The 22648-nt window shown below is 37.4% G+C and overlaps 1 protein-coding gene across 1 annotated transcript in view; it reads right to left on the bottom strand.

Moving 5' to 3' along the window:
- Positions 1-22648, bottom strand: part of LOC114099246 (HLA class II histocompatibility antigen, DRB1 beta chain-like) — a 35088-nt gene that overhangs the window by 3819 nt on the left and 8621 nt on the right. Inside the window, exons 2-3 of the mRNA XM_027943487.2 lie at positions 3428-3691; positions 1311-1592 (exon numbers count right to left, since the gene is read on the bottom strand). Of these exons, the coding sequence (XP_027799288.1) occupies positions 1311-1592; positions 3428-3691 (546 nt within the window). The remainder of the gene's footprint in view (positions 1-1310; positions 1593-3427; positions 3692-22648) is intronic.

The following is a 22648-nucleotide window of genomic DNA, read 5'->3' as shown; positions in this document are numbered from 1 at the left end:
CAATCTTTGAGGTCCATGGAAAAAGAGAGAGAAAGCCACTGTAATTCTTTATTCTTATATTGGGGACACAAAAGAGGAGGTTCCATGGAACATTCTATCCCCAAAAGGACAAAGGGGTCAGGTTTCAGGGGCTGAGTCTAGCTTAGTGATATCTTGCTGTCAGCAGATTGACTGACATCTAGGAAAGCCACACCCATTTCATGTGCTGTGTGGGGATCATAGAGCAAGGGAAAAGGACACACACATTGCCTGCCCAAAAAGAGGGGCAACGTCTGTTCAGTCCACTTCATGCACTCAGTGCTCATAGTTCACACACATGCGGCCCATGGGGCGCTCAGTTCCTAGTGGCAGCTCCCAACAATAGAGCATTGTAGAAACTCTATTCTACAGGAGTGTGTCTAGTTTCAGCTTCCTTCTAGAGCTGTGACCAAAAACCTAGAGGTACCTTTTGTTTTTGTTGACCAGAGGGCCCAACTTATGCCATCTTCCATACTGTGACATCTAACTGTATTGGCATGATAATACAGAGCATGCACCTGGTCTACCAAATCCTTGCTTTTTCAAATGCTTACTACTGGGGAACATCTAAGTCCTTGTGGCTTCCTTCAATATCGTGGGTCCAAGCATTGAACTAGATGATAAATGAACAACATGGTCTAGGTAAGATAACTGGCCCCATGGTGCCAAGAGATAGAAGGAAAAGGAGACAGACTAGAATTGCACAGAGCACAATCTTTTAGCAGAAGCAGTGTCAAGTAGATCTTATGATTTGTATTAGAAGGAGGGTGTCCATAATGCTCAGGGTGAAAGTAATTTCATTGAAGCTGGAATGCACCTGGTTTATCTTCAGTTAATATCAAAGAGAAAGGGCATATTTCTGGTTCCAGTGTCTGGTTGTAAACCTGCACCTACCACTCTAATGGTTTGTCTATTTATAATTTGCTAGAAAATTATGCAGGAAAAACCAACTAGGATTACTCTGGGGCTATCATGGTGGTACCATTCAAGATGGCTGTGGTCATGTCAAGCTGAATCCACACAGTGACAATAACCTATGATATTATGGAAAGGTTCAAAATACTTACAACATCTCTTTGAACTACTGGGCATAATTGTTTCCCTAGGGCATATATGTGTTTGTAGAAACTATCACAGGACTGACTACTCCCCATGACCTATGTTACCGGAAAGGAGAACATGCAGCAAATGAAATTATGGTATAGGGAGAAGAGAAACCTTATACTCAGAGGTTAGCCAAGTCTCATTCTTGGTGGGTAGGGATTTATAAGTTCAGGAAGCTTCTCACTCACTCCATTCCACTGTGACAGGGCTCGTCAGGCTTGGGTGCTCCACCTGGCAGGTGTAGACCTCTCCACTCTGAGGAACTGTTTCCAGCATCACCAGCATCTGGAAGGTCCAGTCTCCATTCTGGATCAGGCCTGTGGACACAACCCCAGACTGCTCCTCCTGGCCATTCCAGAACCACCTGACTTCAATGTGGCCTGGATAGAAGCCACTCACTGCGCAGACCAGGAGATTGTGGTGCTGTAGGGGCAGAGTCTTTGTGGGATACACTGTCACCTTCGGCTTAACTGAGGGAGAAAATGTGGAAAGAATATGTCAGGAAGGCAGAGCCATTCTCCTTGGTTGGCTGCCTTTCTGTCTCCCTTCAACTCCAGGCTCAAGTATGGCAGGTCTCCTCAGAGCTGGCCATGGGCCTAACAGTGTCATGTGCCTTGAATTTAATCCTTATAGCAAGAGCCCATTAGTTTGAGAGATTTGGGGAAAATATGCATAGTTTTGTCATAGCTTCAAAAAATATTCATTATTGAATTAAATGTTTACCAGATATATAGGGCATTAATTAAAAGTGTGATTTCTGAACTGCTTGGGTTTAAATCCAGATTTTGTCTCTTTTTTTTTTGTACCAGGGATTGAACCCAGGGACACTTAACCACTGAGCCACATCCCCAGACCACCACCCCCTTTTATATTTTATTTAGAGACAGGGTCTCACTAAGTTGCTCAGGTCTTTACTAAACTGCTAAGGCTGGCTTTGAGCTCACAATCCTCCTGCCTCAGCCTCCCGAGCTTCTGGGATTACAAGCATATACCACCACACCTGGGTTGGATTTTGCCTCTTACTGGTTGATTTTTTGGGGGGTACATTTCCTTGTGCCTCAGTTCTCCCCTTAAAAGAGGATATTGACACTTTAAGCATTAATGTATCTAAAATATGTAAAATACCTTCAATATGTTAGGTGTTTATTATCCTTGTTTATTTTGAAAAAAATATGACAAAGGTATTTGGATGGAGCCTATCCATGCTACCTTGATGGACTCACCTCTTAAAATACCTCAGAGAGGGCTCCACCCTGAGAAGCAGGGACAGACAAAAGTGATTCTCTTGAGTCCCAAAGAGAGGAAAAACAGCAGGGAAAGTCATTCCTTTTAAAATTGATATATTGACACTCTGAGGATGAACTTCTCTCTTTTGCAAATCAAGCACACCTACTATTGGAATTATTATTTTATTATATGTGGGAACAGAGTGTCTTTTGGGTAGATGCCCAGCACCAAGGAGAGGCAGTATAGATGGCATGGGATTAGATTATTTATAATCTCTCTTTCTAGCTGATGCTTGGGGCCTAGACATTAACATGTGTTAAGTGCCTGAGATAATCCCTGACATAACCAATCTCAATCATGCATTTTTATAAAAGAAGACACCTTGTGGAAATATTTCTCAATACTACAAAATGATAGATTTAAGAATGGTTGGCTAATAATAACATTGGTGCAGAAAAATTCATTAAATAAAAATGTTTAAATTATTAGCATAGAAAACAATAAAAAGAATCAAAATATAAAGCCAGAAATTGAAACAAATGCTAAAGCAAATATCAATGAAGTGTTGATAATCTTCTTGCATAGAGACCCTATCAAACACTGAAAAAAACAATAGGACCCCAGAAGTAATAAACATTAGATAATTATCAGAGCAGACAACAATGGGCCAATAAATGTGAAAAATGTCCAAGAATTTAGAAATAAAAAAATTGAAATTAAAAATATGAAGGTATACATTTTAAACTAAGTATTTGGCAATATGGAAAAAATCTAATGGAGAATGAGAGGTAAATTGCTCTATTATACAAAGAAAACTGTCACTACTTAAGTGCTATTAGCATTACATAAAAATAGTTAACATCAATATGTTAAGGAACCAAATTATAACCTGAAAGCCTATTTCATAATCATTTCAATTATGTAAAAATATCTGTGCTAATAAACAAACAAGTCAAAAATAGGAAGTTTTTACCTAATGGAAACCTCAGAAAGACCAGAGGTGCTTCGGAGGTCTCCGACCCTCTCTCCCCACACACCCCCTCCTCCACCTGCCTGGTGGATTCAGCCCATTACTCACCTCTCCGCTTTGACATTAGGCTAACAAGTGCGTAGTTGTTTCTGCACCTGTCCACAGCGGCGCGGTAATTGTCCAGGATGTCCTTCTGGCTGTTCAAGTACTCAGCTATGGGCTGCCCCAGCTCGCTAACTGCCCGAAATTCCCCCACATCGCTGTCAAAGCGCAGGATTTCCTCCTGGTTAAAGATGTATCTGGTCACATGCCACACCCGCTCTGTCCCATTGAAAAAATGACACTCAGCTTTCATCTGCTGCAGGAATCGTGCTGTGAGGATAGGAAAAATCAGTCTGAGGACTTGCTGGGAGGACACTGACATTAAAGGCAAAAGCAATGTGCTGGGTGGGGAGGAAGATGGTTGAGGGCACCAGGAGACCCCTAATTGACTTGCACCTGTCCCCAACCCCCATGTATCAGCACCCAGGGGTTCATCTTTCATCTGAGACAGAGAACCAGAAGTGGTGGGGTCACACCTCTAATCCCATGCCATCTATAATGCCTCTCCTTGGTGCTGGGCATCCACCTAAAGACACTCTGTTCCCATCTCTCATGCCCATAGCTTTTTACCCTCTCTTTATGAAATACCATCTCTGACATTTTATAAACCCAGATGGTCTGCTGCACCTGGGACTCCAAAGACAGAAAAACAGACAAAGCCCCTCCACCCCTGGAGATTAATTCAGCAGCAGCTATTCAGATATTAGAAATGTCAGAAGAAAATTATAAATTTCTTTTATCAGAGATTAGCAAAAAGATCTAAATGACAATAGGGTTCTGGAAAAGAAATTCTTTTCAAGTAAAAAAAAAAAAAATAGATGTGATTTGAACCAGATGAAGAATGTGGCATATGTGTATGTTCTGGGGAAAAGGGAAAGTACCTGTCAGGTAAAGGTAATAATCATGTGAGAAAGCTTGAAAGAACAGATGAGCTTCAGGAAACTGGAAGACACAAGGCACCGAAGCACATAGAGGGAGACCAGGAAGGTAGAAGACAGACTGGAGAAATCATGGGGAACTGCACACTTAAGAGCCTATAGTGCATGTCAGGATTTTAGATTTATGCTAAGCAAAGGCAAAACACTAAAGAGGCTTAAGGAGACTAAAATCAGACTCTAATACAGGTCCACAATCTCTTTTCTGAATTTCCAGATGCAGGGAGCTCAGAAAACAAGATTTTTTTTAATGTGATGCAAAATTCACTTGTCAAACTGACCTGATGAAGTAAAGGTAAAGATGTGTCTCAGAGCTTTAAGAGTCAATCAATCACATGTACTTCTGTAGTTTCAATACATAGAAACACAAATGTAGTATGTATGTACATATGTATACATACAAATGTATATATAATTTTTTGGTTTTTTATATTTAATTGAACTCAGAAAACATTTTAAAACTGTAGTTAAAAGTAAGACAAATGAATGCAATAATCTGATATCATTTATAGTACGGGAATATGGATTAACTGGTTAATTTTGATGAATTTTACTGAAAAATATTTGTAGCAGTCATCAGTATTTATGCCTTATAAAGGAGAGTTGCTGAAAGTTAACAGAGATCAGGAGGACAAAGAACTGATGAAATATTGAAAAACATTGTATAAAGAAAAAATGAAAAAATAAAGATCTTGAACTTGTATTGACCAAATGGATTCAAGAAGAAAGTGGTGAATTGATGCAACTGTGAAGCTTTGGTTTGTTTGCTTTGTAATGAAACAAGCTAAAACAAACCACAAAGAACTGAATTGGAAGAGGAATGTTTAAGTGTCACATAAACAGAATTCTTAGAAATAGCACAATGTAAACTAATGTTTTCCACCTTAACACCATTTATATTTTTTGGCGGGGGGTGGGGGGTGCAGTTTTACCCGGGATGGAACTCAAGGGCACTCGACCCTGAGCCACATCCCCAGCACTGTTTTGTACTTTATTTAGAGACAGGGTCTCACTGAGTTGCTTAGCATCCCCTTTTGCTGATGCTGGCTTTGAACTTGTGTGTATCTTGCTATCCTTGAGCTGTGTGTGTGAGTTATGGGCATTTGAGCAATATGAGGGGACTGGTCTGGCATTGCACTGATTGGGCTGTGCACAGTAAATGTGCCTTTTCTCTCCCACAGTACCTGAGATAGATGTGACTTGCCAAGATGTCAGTCAATCTACTGACCCAAGACATCACAAAGCAAGACTCCACCTTTTGAAACCCTACTATCTCTTGTCTTATTTGGGTGGAATACTCTATTGAATGTTTTTTCCCTAATAAATAGATAGGTTCAGGGTGTGCTGTCTCTCTTGCTCTCTTTCCAGTGCTGTCCAGACGGGAGCTGATCCTTAAGATCGCAGAACCCTCCTTCTTAGAAACTCACATTCTTGTGTTGCATGGTTTCTTTGCTGTTTTCTTGGTTTAATGTTGCAGCCAGCTCTTTTGAACCCAGCTCCTCTCATCAATGCAGGCAGCTGCTGAGACTTGTGGTCCTCTTTCCTTTTCCTCCTGAGCCGCTGGGATTATAGGTATGTGCCACCATCCCGGCACCACTGACATTTTGATTCAGGTAATTTCTCACATGTCTCCTGGTGGGGCCTGGCAGTGAGGTGTTGGATGTAAAACTGTCCCTAGTGAGCATTAGTGGTGTAAAGCATCTGAAAATCCCCTAGTTGAAAAGCTAATGGACATTATGAAGCAGCTTTGAACTAAATGGAAAAATGTCTGATTAAACATAAGCCTTGGCAATGAACAAATTTGTTTGGCTGGAAAAATAACCAAATACTAGAATCACATTTCTAAAACCATTCATAATGCCCAACAAGAGAGTGTTAAAACTATTACAGATTCTAACCAAACTATCCTTGCATGTGATAATGCTTACCTCAAGCAAAATGGGCAGTGACTGAAAAAAGCCCTAATCCAGGAAGTTTGAAAGGCATATTTTATTTCTGCATTATTAGAAGAAAAGAAAACAGACAACCAGAGAGAAATTTTCTAAGTGGTTCAACAGCCACTTTGTATCCATGGCTCAAACTTTTTTTTAAATAGACTGTTGGGCTATGAGAAAATTGTAAAGCACTATTATCTGCAAAACTGCAGTATATACTGTATTCCTAAACTTCTTGCAAATATTGAAGTTAGGATTTTTAATCTTCCCAGTATTATACCTGTATTGAAATATTATGACTAAGATACCTTTTTTAAAAAAGTAGGGTGGCATCCCATGTAAATAGAAGGGAGAGCAGTAGAGCAAGCTGAGGAAAGGGACTGACAGGGAGGGAGAGAGGGATGGCAAAAGGGAGGAATGCAGCAGAACAAAACTGACTGAACTATGCTATGTACTCATATGACTATACCACAGTGAATTTCACCTCTATGTATGTCTATAAAGCACTAATTTTTTAAAAAATGTAAATAAATAGAAGGAAGATCAGTAGAGAAGAGGATCAGGGGAGGGAGGAGAGGACATAAAGGGGAAGTACTGAGGACTGCAGTGGAGCAAAGTATATTCCATGTATGTATGATTATGTCAAAACTAACCCCATTATTATATATAACTATAATGTGCTACTAAAAATTTAAAATGATACATTTATGCTTTAATGATACTTATTTAGTATTTTAAAAAGAGGAGGCAGGAATAGTTTTTGAACTCTGTTTAATGCAGCTTAAAGAGGCTTAGAATCCACAGCTTTCTGAAAGAAGTCAGTTACTAAGAGTTTATTATGAAGTTAATAAATGAAAAATCAACTTTAACAAATGTTTGTCACAGACTAGGGACTGTGCTTATGATTGCAAATGAACTAGCAGATGAAGATTTTGTCAACTATAATGCCATTTTGAGATATGAGTTTAAGAATACAGACAGAAAACTGAATATCAAGAGGACAAACATTCCTGTTGAAATGTGGAATGGGCAACTTGTGAATGATTCATGAACAGGAAAAAAGGAATCTAAGAATAGAAAGGGTCAAAATGTATGAGCCTATTCAACATCCTATAAATTAATTTGTAATGTCTCAGTTCCCCAAAACTTTCTGAAATATAGTGGAACAGGAACATGACCTCAATAAAAAATATTCTATTAATCTCATGAGGGTTGGGGCTAAGATTTGACTGATCACCTGAGTGACCAGGAGACATGGCCATCAGCTGAAACCTACATACCGGACCAGAACCCTAATGGGGAAGCACGATCTTGCTCAGTATTCCCCAGCCGTGAGGGAAATCCAGCACCATTGGGTCATACATATTCTACCTAATTTTGTACCCTAATAAAAACAAACCCTACCTTAAGCTCTGGCTATTTATCTTGCTCTTGAGATTGCCCATATCCTTCTCTGGGAACGCATATTTTCACCTTTGATTTTCTAATAAAGTTCTTCCTCTCCTTGCTGAAACCTGTTATGTTATTAAGTTCTTTTCTGTGATGTTGTCAAGAGCCTGAAAGGCCTGGGCAAAGGGCTCCTCTACCTCTGGAAGACCCCCTTCTACTCCCATATATTAACATTTAAATGGAAAGAAAACCATATGAATATCATGTATGATAAAAGTTTACAAGATAAAAATCAAAATAAGCCAAAGTAAGCTGCACAAAAAGAAACAAAACTGAGCACTGTTGAGCATAACCTGAGTGGTGGAAGCATGGTAGTGGGGACAGTGAGAGGCACAGGTGGAGTTTCCCAAAAGTGATATGATGAGAACAGGGGACCAGTTAGCTAGTAGCCCCAAACATCCACCATGAAACCAGAGACAATGTGGTGTCTCAGAGAGTTTCCTTATGGACACAAGTGAGTCAATGGAAAGAGTCTTCAAATGGTAACCTGAAGAGTGCTGCTTTCTCTCTTGTGAATCTCTTTCACTGAAATCATGAAATGCCCGACTCAACTTGCTCGTGATGACAATAATGACCCTGGTTTATCTAGGTTTCTGAGCCTAGATATAACATCAGATATAACAGGCATGGTTATTTATTAACTTATATTTAGCTTAATGTGAATCATAAGTTTGAAGATGGCTTCACATTTTCTTAAGAAAAAGTAACTAGAATCGTATTTATCATCTTTATACCATAATCATTGTTGTTTATAGATTGGGATGTGGAAATATTGGTGTGTTTAATTACAGGTCATTGCCCTTTGTCCCACAGAGAGTGTTCTGTAATTAACTGGAAATGGATTGGTTAACATTCTAAAATCCCAAACCCCAATTTCTGAAGCACATCTAACTCTAAGAATTTCAGAAATGGAAATGTGGCTCTGTATATGCTTTGAGACACTGCTGATGACAGAATAAAGGATGATTTTGATACAGAAAAGGGCAAAGGGGAAGTGAAGAGATGAGTTTGAGGCTTCTACTGGAATAATACAAGTAGAAGATAACAATATCTAGGACAAGGGCAGCAACCTGGTACACAAATGGGATTTGAGAACTGCTTTGGACACAGTATCCCTGGGACCTATGGATGGATAGAATGATAATAACTGGCATGGACGTAAGTGCAGTGTGGCAGGCACTGTTCCTAATGCTTTACACATATCATCTCAGTTAATCCTCAAAACAACTCTGTAAAGTATATATTATCATACTTATTTTACAATTGAAGTTACTAAAACATAGACAGGTTGTGTCACTTTTCCATAGTCATATATTTAATGACAGGCCAAGAGCAAGTTTTAGAAATTTGAAAATCTACATGTTTTAGTATTCAACCACTATCTACACTTCATTTAAAAAACCCTGGATAGATAATAGCCAAGATATCAGAATACAGTTGACCTGTGTGTGTGCCTCTGCTACAGATAACCCAGTTCAATAAAGAAAAAATTGTATTTCAAGGAGAGTGATTGAGAGAGAACCGTAGAAATCAGTGATGGGAACCTTAATCACCATGTGGAGTCAAAAGGCAATCTAATAAAAAAAAGCAAAACAAATGGCAATTTTAAACTCAGCTCTATGACAGAGAGGGAGGATTATGGCTGGTGTGTACATCCCTAGAAAGAAGGCAACATCCTCAGTATCCTGAAGCTACAGGACCAGTGCTGTCATAGCCACAAGCCCAAGTCCCACCTGTGCCTTCTCTGTGGGAAGTAGGGAAGTTCTCCTTTTCAGCCCAAACCTTGACCTATAGCTACTGGTCCCAGTTCTGACTTCTCCGTGCCTGTCCATCAAGAGTTTGGAATGGTCATAGTCACATCCTATAGCTCCAGGAATGCTGTTGTCAGTGGCTCTTATCCTAAGTACTACCTGTGCTTACCTGGTAGGAAGTATGGAAGGACTTTTTCCCTGGCCATGGCATTGGGACTCCAGACACTGGTGCAAAAAGTCATGAGAATGTGAGATTCATGTCCTGCAAATCCAGAACTCTGGCTATCAATGCCACAAGTCTTGTCCCCACGATCTTGCTACATATGACTTAGAAACATTCACATCCATATTCTGTAGTTCCAGGACCACAGATACCAAAGTCACAAGCCAAAGTTTACCTGCACACACCCTGGGGGACCTGGGGAACAACTCCACAGTTTACAAATTTGGAACTACAGATACTGGTGCCAATATCTCTGGTACTATCTGTGTTTGTTCCTTGGAGATTGAAGAAGGTCCCATCTGGGTTCAAGAGATCCATAAAAATGGCTAAGAATGCTACAAATCCTTGCATCAACTATAATTGGCCCACAGGATGTAAAGAAGGTCCCCTTTGTGTTCTACAACATTAAGTACACAGTTACCAGAGCCACAGACCCCAGCATCTCCTCTACTCATCCTCTGGGACCTGCAAAAGTTCCCCTCTCATCCTATGGTTCCAGAACAGTGGCTGCTGCTGCTTCTCAGTCCCAGTCATCTCTTGTATTCAGAGAGTTCTGGGTAAGTTCTCCTTTATATCTCTGTCTTAGAGACCATGTCTACTTGTTACACCCATTGGTGTCACTTATAATTGCCCCAAAGGACCTGGGGACAGCCCTTTCCATAATCTGCATCTCTGATAGTATTGTCAAAAAGCCCTGGTTCCATCAATGCTTAACTCTGTGGAGCCTGCCTGAGGACTGATACCAATGGAAGATTATGTCTTCTGCAATGATATACAACATCTTTTATGAACCACTATAGTAGAGACTACTGAGGCACCCTTAGACACGGCTGACATCAATCCAAAATGCAGAAATTACATGGAGATTACATTTTGAACTCTCCAAACCAAACCCAAGGCACCAACCCAACTGAAATCCTATAGCCCATCTAAATTAAACAACAACAAAAAACTTTCCTACAAAAGCTACTTCATAAAATGGGGAGAAGCAAACATTATACCACATGTGCAGACATCATGACAAAGGAAGGGACAAAAGATGCATTAAAAAACATAATATATCCAAAAGAAAATAATCCTTTATTAATAGATCCCAATTTGAAAGAAATCTATAAAATGCCCCCCAAAATAATTCAAAACAATGAACCTAAGGAAAATCAGTGAAATGCAGATGAATATAGAAAAACAATACAAATAGATGAGAAAAAACAATTTAAGATACGAATAAAAAATTCAATTAAGAAAAGAAATTATTTAAAAAGGACCAATCAGAAATCTTGGAGCAAAAAATATCAATCAATGAAATAAAAATAAAATAGAGATTCTGCAACAGAGTAGAACAAGCAGTAGAAAAAAATTCTAAAAGTGGAGTACAGTTCCTTTAAATAAACCTAGTCAAACAAAAATAAATTAAATAGAAAAAAGAAAGTTTATGAGAATTATGGGACACCATAAAGCAAACAAATATTTGCACTATGGGAATTACAAAAAATGAAAACATAGATTTTGAAAATCTTTTTCACAAAATAATAGCCCCAAACTTTCCAAATATGAACATCCAGCTATAAGAACCTCAATGGACCCCCAACTAGATTAAACCAGACTAGATCTTCACCAGGGCATATTATAGTAAAAGTATGAGGCACTGCTAGATATGCTGGTGCATGCCTGTAATCCCAGCAGTTTAGGAGGTTGAGGAAGGAAGATGATGAGTTCAAGGCTAGCCTCAGCAACTTAGTGAGGCACTAGGCAACTTAGTGAGATTCTGTCTCTAAATAAAATACAAAAAGTGCTGGGGATGTGGCTCAGTGGTTAAGCACCCCTAGATTCAACCCTGAGTACTGCCCCTGACCCTAAAAAAATGTATGAGATAAAGAGAGAACCTTAAAAGTGATAAGAGCAAAGCATCAAATTACATATAAGATAATGCCTATTAGACTTATAGATTTCTCAACAGAAATTTTATCGGCCAGAATAGAATAAGATGGAATATTCAGAGTACCGAAAGAAACAAAGCAAAACAAATCTGTCAACCCAGATTACTGTACCAAACAAAATTATCCTTCAAAAATGAAGAAATATAATCTTTCTCAAATAAGTAGAAACTGAGGGAACTCATCACCACCAGACCAGTCCTTCAAGAAATATCTAAGGGAGTCCTATACAAAAAAACTAAAGAATGCTAATTTCCATTAGGAAAACATAAATATAAAAAACTCACTAGAAAAAAAGATCCATGAAAGTTAAAGAGAATCAAACCTTATTAAGACAGAAAACCACCAAATCACAAAATAAGTAAGATATAAGAAAGAGAAAACAACAACAAAAATACAAAACAAGCAAAATGCAATTAATGAGGTAACAGCAAGAAGTCCATACCTATCAACAATAACCCTGAGTGTAAATGGATTAAATCCTTCAATCAAAAGACATAGACTGGCTGAATCAATTTAGAGGAAGGCCCAATTATATGCTACCTACAAGAAACTCTCTTCACTGGTGAAGATGCACATAGACTAAAAGCGAAGTGTTATCAAAAGATATATCAAGACATATCACAGAAATTAAAACCAATAGTGAATAAGTAAAGCAGACTTTAAGCCAAAAGCTGTAAAACCAGACAAAGAAAGTCTTTATGCATTAATACAAAGATCAATTTGGCAAGAAGATTGCAAATGTATATGCATCTAACATGGGATCTCACATGGGATCTCACATGGGATCTAAATGGAGAGATTGATTCTAATATAATAACAGTTGGGATATTCAATATCCCCACTCTCCTCAATCATCCAGATGGAAAATAAACAATTAAACCTCTGATTTGAACCATACTATAGGGCAAATGGACCTACAAATCGTTTACAAAACATTTCATCCAATAGTACTAGAGTATGGATTATCTCATCAGCCTTTGGAACATTCTCCAGGATAGATTCTTTGCTAGTCTATGAATCAAGCCTCAATAAATTTATAAGAATTGAAATCATGTCATGTATCTTCTCAGACCATAGTGGAGTAAATCTACAATCAATAACAAGAAGAAAAATGAAAATTATAAAAATACATGGAAATTGAATAACATGCTCCTAAATGATCAATGGGAAACTGAAGAAATTAAAAGGAAAGTAAAAAATTTCTAGAAACAAATAAAATGACAATGTAATCTATGGGATGCAGCAAAAGCAGTACTGAGAGGGAAGATTATTGCATTACATGCATACATAAGAAAAAAAGAAAGAAAGATCTCAAATAACCTAACAATGAAGCTCATGAACTTAGAAAACGAAGAACAAACAAAATCAGTAGAAGTAAAGAAATAAAATAAAATCAGAGCATAAGTAAATATGATCAAAACTAAAATAATAATACAAAAGATCAAAGAAACAAAGAGATGGTGTTTTGAAAGGATAAATAAAATTGATAAACCTCCAACTAGACAAAACAAGAAAAATGAGGAAATTATCAAATAAATAAAATCAGAAATAAAAAGGCAGAATTATAAAGTATCTACAGAAACTACTATGAAGAATTAGAAAACCTAGAAGACATGCTTAAATTCATGAACATATACAACCTACTAAAATTGAATCAGAATACATGGAAAATCTAAACAGACCAATACTGAGTAATAAGATTTAATGAGATAAAAATCTCCCACCTAAAAAAAGTGTAGGATCTAATAGTTTTACTGATGAATCCTGCAAAACTTTTGAAAAAAACTAATTCCAGTTCTTAAACTATTACAAAAAGTGGAAATGTAAGAAAATTTCTAACATTTTTTATGAGTCCAGCATTATCCTGATACCAAAAGTAGACAATGGTATGAGAGAGAGAAACTATAGACTTGGATATCTAATGAACATAAATGCAATAAAATACTAGCAAACTAAATTTAACAGCATGTAAAAATATCAAACATCTTTATTAAGTGAATTCATCCCAGATGTTTTTGTCAACTTTTTCACCACTATGAGCAAAGGACCTAAGAAGAATAATTTTATAGGAGGAAAGGCTTATTTGATGCTCTTGGTTTCAGAAGAATCAGTCTACAGATGGCTGATTTCATTGCTCTGATCCCTAGGTGAGGCAGAACATCATGGCAGAAGGGCATGGTGGAGGAAATCAGCTTGAGATATGCCAATCAGGAAACCAAGAGAGTCCTGCTCACCAGAGACAAAATATATACCCCAAAGGTAGCCCCAGTGTCCTATCTCCTCCAGCCATACTCGACCTGCCTAGAGTTACCACCCAGTTAATCCATTCAAGTGGATTAATGCACCAATTAGGTTAGGGCTTTCATAACCCAATCATTTCACCTCTGAATATTCTAGTATTGTCTCACTCATGAGCTTTGAGAGACATCTCATATCTAAACCATAACACTAGGGTTCAATATTCACAAATTAATAATTATGATAAAACATATGAACAGAATGAAGGAAGAATCCACATAATCATTTGAATAGATGGAAAGAGAATTTGATAAGATTCAGCATCCCTTCCTGAGGAAAACTCTCAACAAATTAGGTAGAGAAGAAACAAACCTCAAAATACTAAAGGCTATATTTGGAGAACCCATAGCAAAATCATACCAAATGAGGAAAAGTTGAAACCATTTCTTCTAAGATCAGGAACAAGACAAGGATGTCCAGATCAACCACTCTTATTTAATATATTATTGCAAAAGCAATTTAGCAATAGAATTTTTTTAAAAAAGGACATTCAAATTGGAAAGAAAGAAGTTAAGTGATAAATGTTTACAGATGACATGATTTTATACATAGAAAAACCTAAATAATCCATGACAAAATTGTTAGAACCGATAAATGAATTCACTCAAGTTGCAGGATACAAAATCCATATGTAAGAAACAGTAGATTGAATGAATGATTCATTGATTGACTGATTGATTGATTTTAGTACTGGAGATTAAAACAAGAGCCTTTCACATGCTAGGCAAGCACTGTACACTGAAGTATAATCCCAGCCCTTTCTGTTTTGAGATTGGCCTAGACTGCCCTCAAACTTGCAATTCTCCTGCCTCAGTCTTCTTGGTAGATGGGATTGCAGGCATACACTACTGTGTCCAGCTAAACATTAGCATTTTGTATACCAATAATAAGCTTGATTAAGCAAACCCACTCAAAATAGCTACAAAGACTAATATTTAGGAATAAATATAATCAAGGAAGAAAAGGGGTTCTATGACAATTATAAAACTAATGAAAGAAATTATAGAGAGCATACAAAAAAGTAAAGCTAACCTTGTTCATGGATCAGAAGAATATGTATCATTAAATTGATACTACCCAAAGCAATCTATAGATTCAAGGTACTTTCCATCAAATACCAAACACTCTCTTCATGGAGTTTTTTTTAAAGCCCTAGAATTTATAAGGAACCACAAAAGACCCAGAATACTCAAAGTGATCCTGAGCAACAATAAAAAACCAAAACCAAAGCTACAGGCATTCACCAACCCTGACTTCAAAACACATATATGGATTTATTGTAACCCCCATTGAAAAAAAAACCAAGAAAACAAAACAAAACAAACAAAACAACAAAAAGCTACTGGCATAATAATAGACGCATTAACTAATGGAACAGAGTAGAGAGCACAGATATTAATCCACATTCAGAGAACCAACTAATGTTTTTTTGACAAGACACCAAGAACGTATAGTGGGGTAAAGACTTTGTCTTCAGAAAACAGTGCTGGCAAAATTATATACATACACATATATATATGTAGAAGAATGAAAATAGATTCCTTCTTCTCACTGTACACAGAAATCATCTCAATATGGGTCCAAAACCTAAATGTAATGCCTGAAACTATGACATTGCTACAAGAAAACATAGAGGAAATACTTCAGGACATTGGTGTAGCATAGGATATCAAAGGCAAAAGCAACAAGAATAAAAAGAGAGAAATGGGATTATATCAAACTAAGAAGCTTCTGCACAGTAAAGGAAATAATAAAACTAAGAGACAACCAATAAAAGGGGAGAAAACATTTGCAAACTATTTATCTGATAAAGGATTAATATCTAGAATACATAAGGAATTTTAAAAAAACTGAAGACCAAAAAGGAAAGAAAAAGAAAAACCCAAAACCATAAAACCCTAATAATCCAATTTTAAAATGGGCTAAACAACTAAATAGACACTTCTCAAAAGAAGACATTGAAATGGCCAATTAAGTATATAAAAAATCTCAGTGTCACTAATCATCAGGGAAATGCATATGAAAACCACGATTGCCCCAGTAAGACTGCCTACAATCAAAAGGACAAAAGATAACAAATGCTGGAGAGAATGTGGACAAAGGGAAACCCATAGACTGTGTTGGTGGGAAAGTAAATCAGTACAGCCATTATGGAAACCAGAGTGGAGATTCCTCAAAAAACTGAAATTAGTACTACTGTATGATCCAGAAACCCCACTAATGTATATACACATTTAAAGGGGATGAAATTACTTTATCAAAAAGATCCTTGCACTCTTAGAGCAGTACTATTTACAGTAGCCAAAATATGGAATCAACCTAGATGCCTACCAGTGAATGAATAGATAAAGAAAATATAGAATATATACACAATGGAATATTACTCAATCTTTAAAAAGAATGAAATCCTATCATTTTCAGTAATCTGCATGGAACCAGAGGTCATTGTGTGAAGGGAAATAAGCCATACACAGAAAAACAAATACCACATGTTCTACCCATTGGTGGAAACTAATAAGTCAAGAAGAGTGAAATTGAAAAGTGGTCAAAAAAGCATGTAGAAAGAAGTTCAGCAAGGGGCCCCAAAACAATTGGAGAGGATAAGTTAATTCTGGTTTTCCTATAGTACAGTAGAGTAACTACTGATTACAAGAATCTATGACATATTTAGGAATTAGTTCTGTTTTTTCTATAGCACCGTAGGGTCAAAACAATTTATGATATATTTCAAAATGACTAGAAAAGTATAAAATTGCCAACAGATAAGAATAATTAGTGCTTCAAGAGAAAGAAATGTTTTACACTGATTTGATTATAAATATATGTCAATAAAAAATCTTAAATAATTTCTTTGAATACAATTAAGTTCATATTTTCTGCTTTGTGTAAAACTTCCCTGTAACTCTCCATCTTATTTAAGGATTAATAGTAACCTCAAAATTCATAAATACAGTCTATTATTTTCAGTCAACCTTTCAATAATAGCTTTCAACCATATTAATCAGCCTTCTTGTAAACTTCCTCTTCCTCATTGTAATGATTAAAGTTGTTGTCTCTCACTGTAACACATTATCATCACAGGGTAGTTGGTGCACATGTTTTATGTAGAAACTGCTAATTTAACTCAAGTTTATAACTGAATTTTTAGTCCTTTCATTTCTTTACTTTTGAGTATAGAAGTTGTGTGTGTATAAAAATTACACATTTATATATGTAAAATTTATATGTAGATACATATAACTGAAACCGATACATATATATACACAAACATATATATATATATATACACACATATATAAATTGAAAAATATTTTGGTTTACAAATACAATACTGCAGTTACTCAGAAATTAAACCTGCAATCATTTAGCAGATTTCTTTGCCTTGTGAGCCAGTCACAAGCCATATTAACTTATACTTCATATCATCTTCTCCCCTATTGTCTCTGCCACTGGTCCACTACTTGCCCACAGTAGACAAGACATTTCATGCCTATTAATGGTTTCAATGGCTTGTGTTCTAACTTTCAATCTCCAGATGCCAATACTCCTACAATTACCAGGTTTGGCCAGGCATAGTACTCTTAGGTTTATAATCAAGTCTTCATGAAGGAGAGAAACTGAGAAGTTGCTAAGCTCATGTAAACAGTTTACAAGAAATGAGTAGATTTCTAGACTTGGTGTAGTGACCTTCACAGAGCTTCTTTTGCTCTGGAGAATGAAGGTATTCAGGAGTGAATTCAGGATCACACAGGTCTATGCAACAAATTCTCTATACTCACAAATTCTCTAAGTACCTTCTTGACAGATGATAAAGGTAAAAGAGTGAAATTCTGTTCATTGTTACCTGTCCATATCACTGTTAACTGTGGTTAACACTATTAGTTCATATTCTCATTATGTCTGTATGATCATGTGCCCAACTTAGGGTTGGCAAGGTTAGCTAATACAAATGGTCAGTTTATATTTGCTCAGTTTAATTATTATTATTTATCAGAAATACATACTTAACTGAGCATCCTGTATTTTATCTGGAAACCTTAGCCAAAGAAGAAGAAATGGAATTTAAAATTCTTTGTTTTCATCAACACATGCTCATGAGTGCCTGCACATAATATGAACCCATGTCAAACTTTTCAATTACAAATGCAAAATGAATTAAAATTTCTTGTAAATATGAGAGCTTTCAGGGATTGAATTTTCTCTCATCCTAAGACATATTTAGGTCCATACAAACATGAGAAACTTTATCAATACTCCAGATCCCACTTAGGTACTGTTCACTAATGGTGATTAAAAACTCAGTCTCTAGAATCAGAAAATGTGAATCTCAAAATGCACTTTTCCACTTGGGTCAATTTTTGACATCTATTATCCTTTTTCTTTACCTCTAAAATGGATTTAATAATGACATGTTCCTTACAGAAACATTGTTAAGTGTTACATTAATTACAAACTCTCCCTAGTGCTGTTCACGTGATAAAATATTTATTACCATTTCATTTTTATAGCCCCCATGAAAGCAAACTCATAGACTTTTGTATTCTTAACTTCGTAGAACATCCAATACCTCAACATGATTTGGCAATTATTTTTCATCAATTTTATCACTAATCACCACTTTGAGCATGTAAGGGCAGAAACTTTGGTGTATTTATAGTCATGCAGCATATATGAACCCAACACATGATAAATGTGCTGAGACAGAAGAGAGGGGTCTTCCGCATAGACTGATCTGCAGTGTAATCTGGGTTTTAGCACTAACTATGTGATACTGGTCAAGTTACTTATACATGTGAGTTTTAGATTCCATAGATAAATTCCATATTATATATTCCAGAGTTTTAATTGCTGTATATATGATGGAATGGCTACTGGAATGACATGTTAAAATGTATAATAGGCCTGCAAAATGCTACAAGACTCTATAATGACAGAGACCAGATTATGTTGTTCATCAATCCATTCTCATCGATAGTGTGATAACTAGCAATTTCTAAATTGCTAACAAAAACTGGCTGTGCAAATATTTTATTTTTTTTATAACCAGTCAGTGCTGCCAAGAGACCTTCAGTGCTTCCTTGCTAAGGACTCACCATCTCTGTCTGGTTCTCAAGTCCTCTCACTTCCATTTGGAATCTTTACTCTGTTTCTTTAGGTCTAGCTGACTCCAAGGTGCCAGGGCACAATCCTTCCCTGAGACCATCCACTGGGAACAGTCATCTCTACTCCAGCCTCATGTGTTCAGCTCCAACTCTCTCTTCAAAAAGTTAAATCCAGTTTCTACCTTGAATAGTCTACTGACTGCAAAGGTCAAGTCCAACCCATCTAGAGCTTGCTTCTCTGTCATGTTGTCCCTTTACTTCCTCTGGTGTCTCACCCCCACTGGCCACTCTCTCCCCTTGAGAAAAGTCTACTTTCCTTGGCTTCCATGCATCACATTCGCTAAAACATCACTGGTCCTCTTTTTGGTACCAGTTGCTGGCCCTGTCTTCTTGTTTTCTACTGACAGTCTCTCTCCCCATGTAACCTCTTCCACGTTTCTGGAATTTTAACAGAGAACATGTGTTGATGACACTAAAAAATATCCCTGTAGCCTAGGTCTCATCCTGAACTGCAGTGTCTTACCTTCTACTAACTTCTTGGTAGCTCCACATAAAATCCAAAAAAAATCACGGCAGGCTTAACTTGAATGAAACCTTTATTCTAACCCCGCACTTGAAATCCCATCTTCTTTCAGTCTTCCCTATCTCAGTAGGTAGCACCACCATGAAGACAAAATCCTAGGGACAAGCTTGATTTCCTACCCTGTGGTCTTTGTTTAAACCATTAACACTTATGCTACAATTTACCCAGACTGTCCACTTGACCTTCATCACAGTCTTCACCACAACTGCACTCCATGAAGCTACAAGCTTGCTTTCACTGGAGAATTCCACTGTGCTCCTAAGCAGTTTCCCTGCCTCCAAGTGTGAGCCCCAACAATACCATCTCTTCATGGGAGCTGCAATTACTTTTTAAAAGAAATTTAAATTAAATCTCCTCAAACCTCCCTGTGGCTTTTCATGTCTGTTTAAATAAAACTGGAATTTCTCGCTGGCCATCAGGATGTAACATGAAAGGGCTGATCGCTTCCTGTCCCATCCTCCCCATCCTGTGCCTCCTGCTTTCCCCAAGGGCACACCTTGCTCACCATACTTCAGCCACTCTAGCCTTCTTTGTTTCCCTCAAACACAGCATATGTCTTCCCACAATTCAGCCTTTCCCCTGTTCCCTTTACCTGGAACACTGGTTCTTTATGTAATCACTTGACAGGCTTCTTCTATTCTCAGCTAAATGTCCCCTTCTTTGGGAGGGCCCCCGAGACACTTGAGCTGAAGTGGATGAATCCTGTTTCTCTGTCCCATCACCCTGATGTCTTTTTTTCCAGAGCACTTATTACTCTGTGAAGTTTTCTTCTTTATTAAGCTTCTCCTCTATCATTAGATGAGATCAAGAGAGTCAGGGCCTTTCCATGTTATTGAAATAGAATTCTCTGAGTCCTGAAGAGAGCCCAGTACATAAAAGATGCTCTGAGAAGTAATTTGGTCTAAAAGAACAAACTCAAGTTTTCAGGAATTGATCATCATGGAGATTCTGGAAAGTAAGAAGGGGTTCAAGTGCCAACATTCTTTTATTTCGATGACACACTGTATCTCTTCCACACCTAATTAGATAGTAAGATGCATTTATTCTTTTTTCCTGCTTTGAGTTGGAAGAACTACATAGTGAAAAGAGGATTTGAAGTACAAGGAATAATTTCATTAAGTTTAATTTCATCTGATAGGCCTCATTAGGTGAGTACAAATAAGAAACCCATGTTCTTACATTTTTCTGTTGATAAGATCACTCCTGGTTTTCCATCTGGCTTTTTAACTAATATTTATGGTTCAGGAAATTGTAGCTGGCTAAATCTCTGGAACCAGAAAACTCAAGATAACACAAACTTTGCCTGGGACTTTCACAACTCTAAAATGTGTCTATGTGCTGACTTAAGTACAAAAGAGACAATACCGAGCCTTTCAGAGGAAGCATGTTCCTTGATTGGTATTTCAAAATTTCTAAATGAGCCAAATAATCTTTTGCTACCTTTCTCAAGGTTAATAATTACAAATTAAAGGAAGAGATCGGTAAATTATAGTAAGTAACTAGTACTTGCAATAACAGAAATCACATTAAGGGTGCCTCCATGGCAAATGCTGCCACCACTGTCTCTTCCTGTCCATCATCTGCCTCTTTTCCTCCATCTACCACTCCCATCACTCCCCCTTCCATACACTCTGAACCTCCCTTCTTAACCTCCCCATGTTTCCCACTTCTATTCCTCTAGTCCTTCCCTAGGAGCCCCCTTTAACATTTAAATGACAGGAAATGGAAGCAGACATGTTGCCTACACTCCTCAGACTAAATTAGAAATTTTAGCCAGAGTCAAAGATTTTCTAAACCCCCAAACCATTCTCTTGACCTTGACTGATGTTTTAGCCTGATCACTAGCACTTACTAACCTGGATTTTTAGATCTTTACCAATTTATCCACATGGCCAGGCGTGTGTGTCAGCTGTGGATGGGAAAGTCCCCTTAGTGTTTCTTAAGTAGCTGACAGACTAGGAACCAACAAGACACAAAGAACAGCAACAGCCTAGTAAGGGCCACTCCTTTGATTTTGCCCCGACCAGGTGTATTGCAAAACCATTAGCATTGCACTCAAAAAAGGACAAGTCAGTTCTTGATTATTATAATAGATTTGATAAACTGTTTTAGTCAGATTTTTTTTTCTTTTTATGCTGCTGTCACGAGAAGACCTGACAAAAACAATTATAGAGGAGGAAAAGTTTATTTATTTACTTTTTTATTTGGATCTCATGGTTTCAGAGGTGTCAGTCCATAGAAGGCTGACCCCATTCCTCAGGGCTTGAGGTGAGGCAGAATATCATGGCAGAAGGATGTGGCAGAGGAAAGCAACTAGGGACTTGGCACCAGGAAGTTGAGAGAGCTTTGTTCAGCAAGGACAAAATATATACCCAAATGTGTGACCCAGGGACCCACCTCCTTCAGCCACAACCTACCTGCCTACAGTTACCATCTAGTTAATCCCTATCAAGGGATTATTTATTTATGAACTGATTAGGTAGAAATCCAATCATTTCATCTCTATACTTTCTTGCATTGTCTCACAGATATGAGTTTTTGGGGGACATCTCATACCTAAATCATAACACAAACCTTTCAACAAACTTATTTAACTTGATCTTTGTAGCCAAACTTTCTTGAGACTCTCAGCACCTGAATCAAACATTATCTCAGTTGGGCAGCAGACTGTACCCATGAAATAGCTTCCCTAGCTACCTAGTGGTCAAAGAACCTAGAAAAAGAATCTAGAGTTACAGAGCCTTAGATTTCCAGGAGAGAACCACCCAACTAAAGACTCTCTAATGACCACAAGCATAGAGGGCCACCCAAACACCCCTGCATCTCAGATCAATGCTGCCTTTTTTGGTGCTTACAGGTAATTTTTAATAGGACTGTCTTAAATACAAACAGTGGTTACAAAACTCTGTTTGTATTTAAGAATACAAACTTATTAAACTCTCATAAGGCTATATCCCCCTTCTGTTCAACAAAATTAGTGCTGTTCCAGGGACATTCAGAGAATATTCCCCCTAC

The sequence above is a fragment of the Marmota flaviventris genome, chromosome 6 (assembly GCF_047511675.1).
Source record: "Marmota flaviventris isolate mMarFla1 chromosome 6, mMarFla1.hap1, whole genome shotgun sequence".
Lineage (NCBI taxonomy): Eukaryota > Metazoa > Chordata > Mammalia > Rodentia > Sciuridae > Marmota > Marmota flaviventris.
This window is presented reverse-complemented; position numbering and strand designations above follow the sequence as displayed.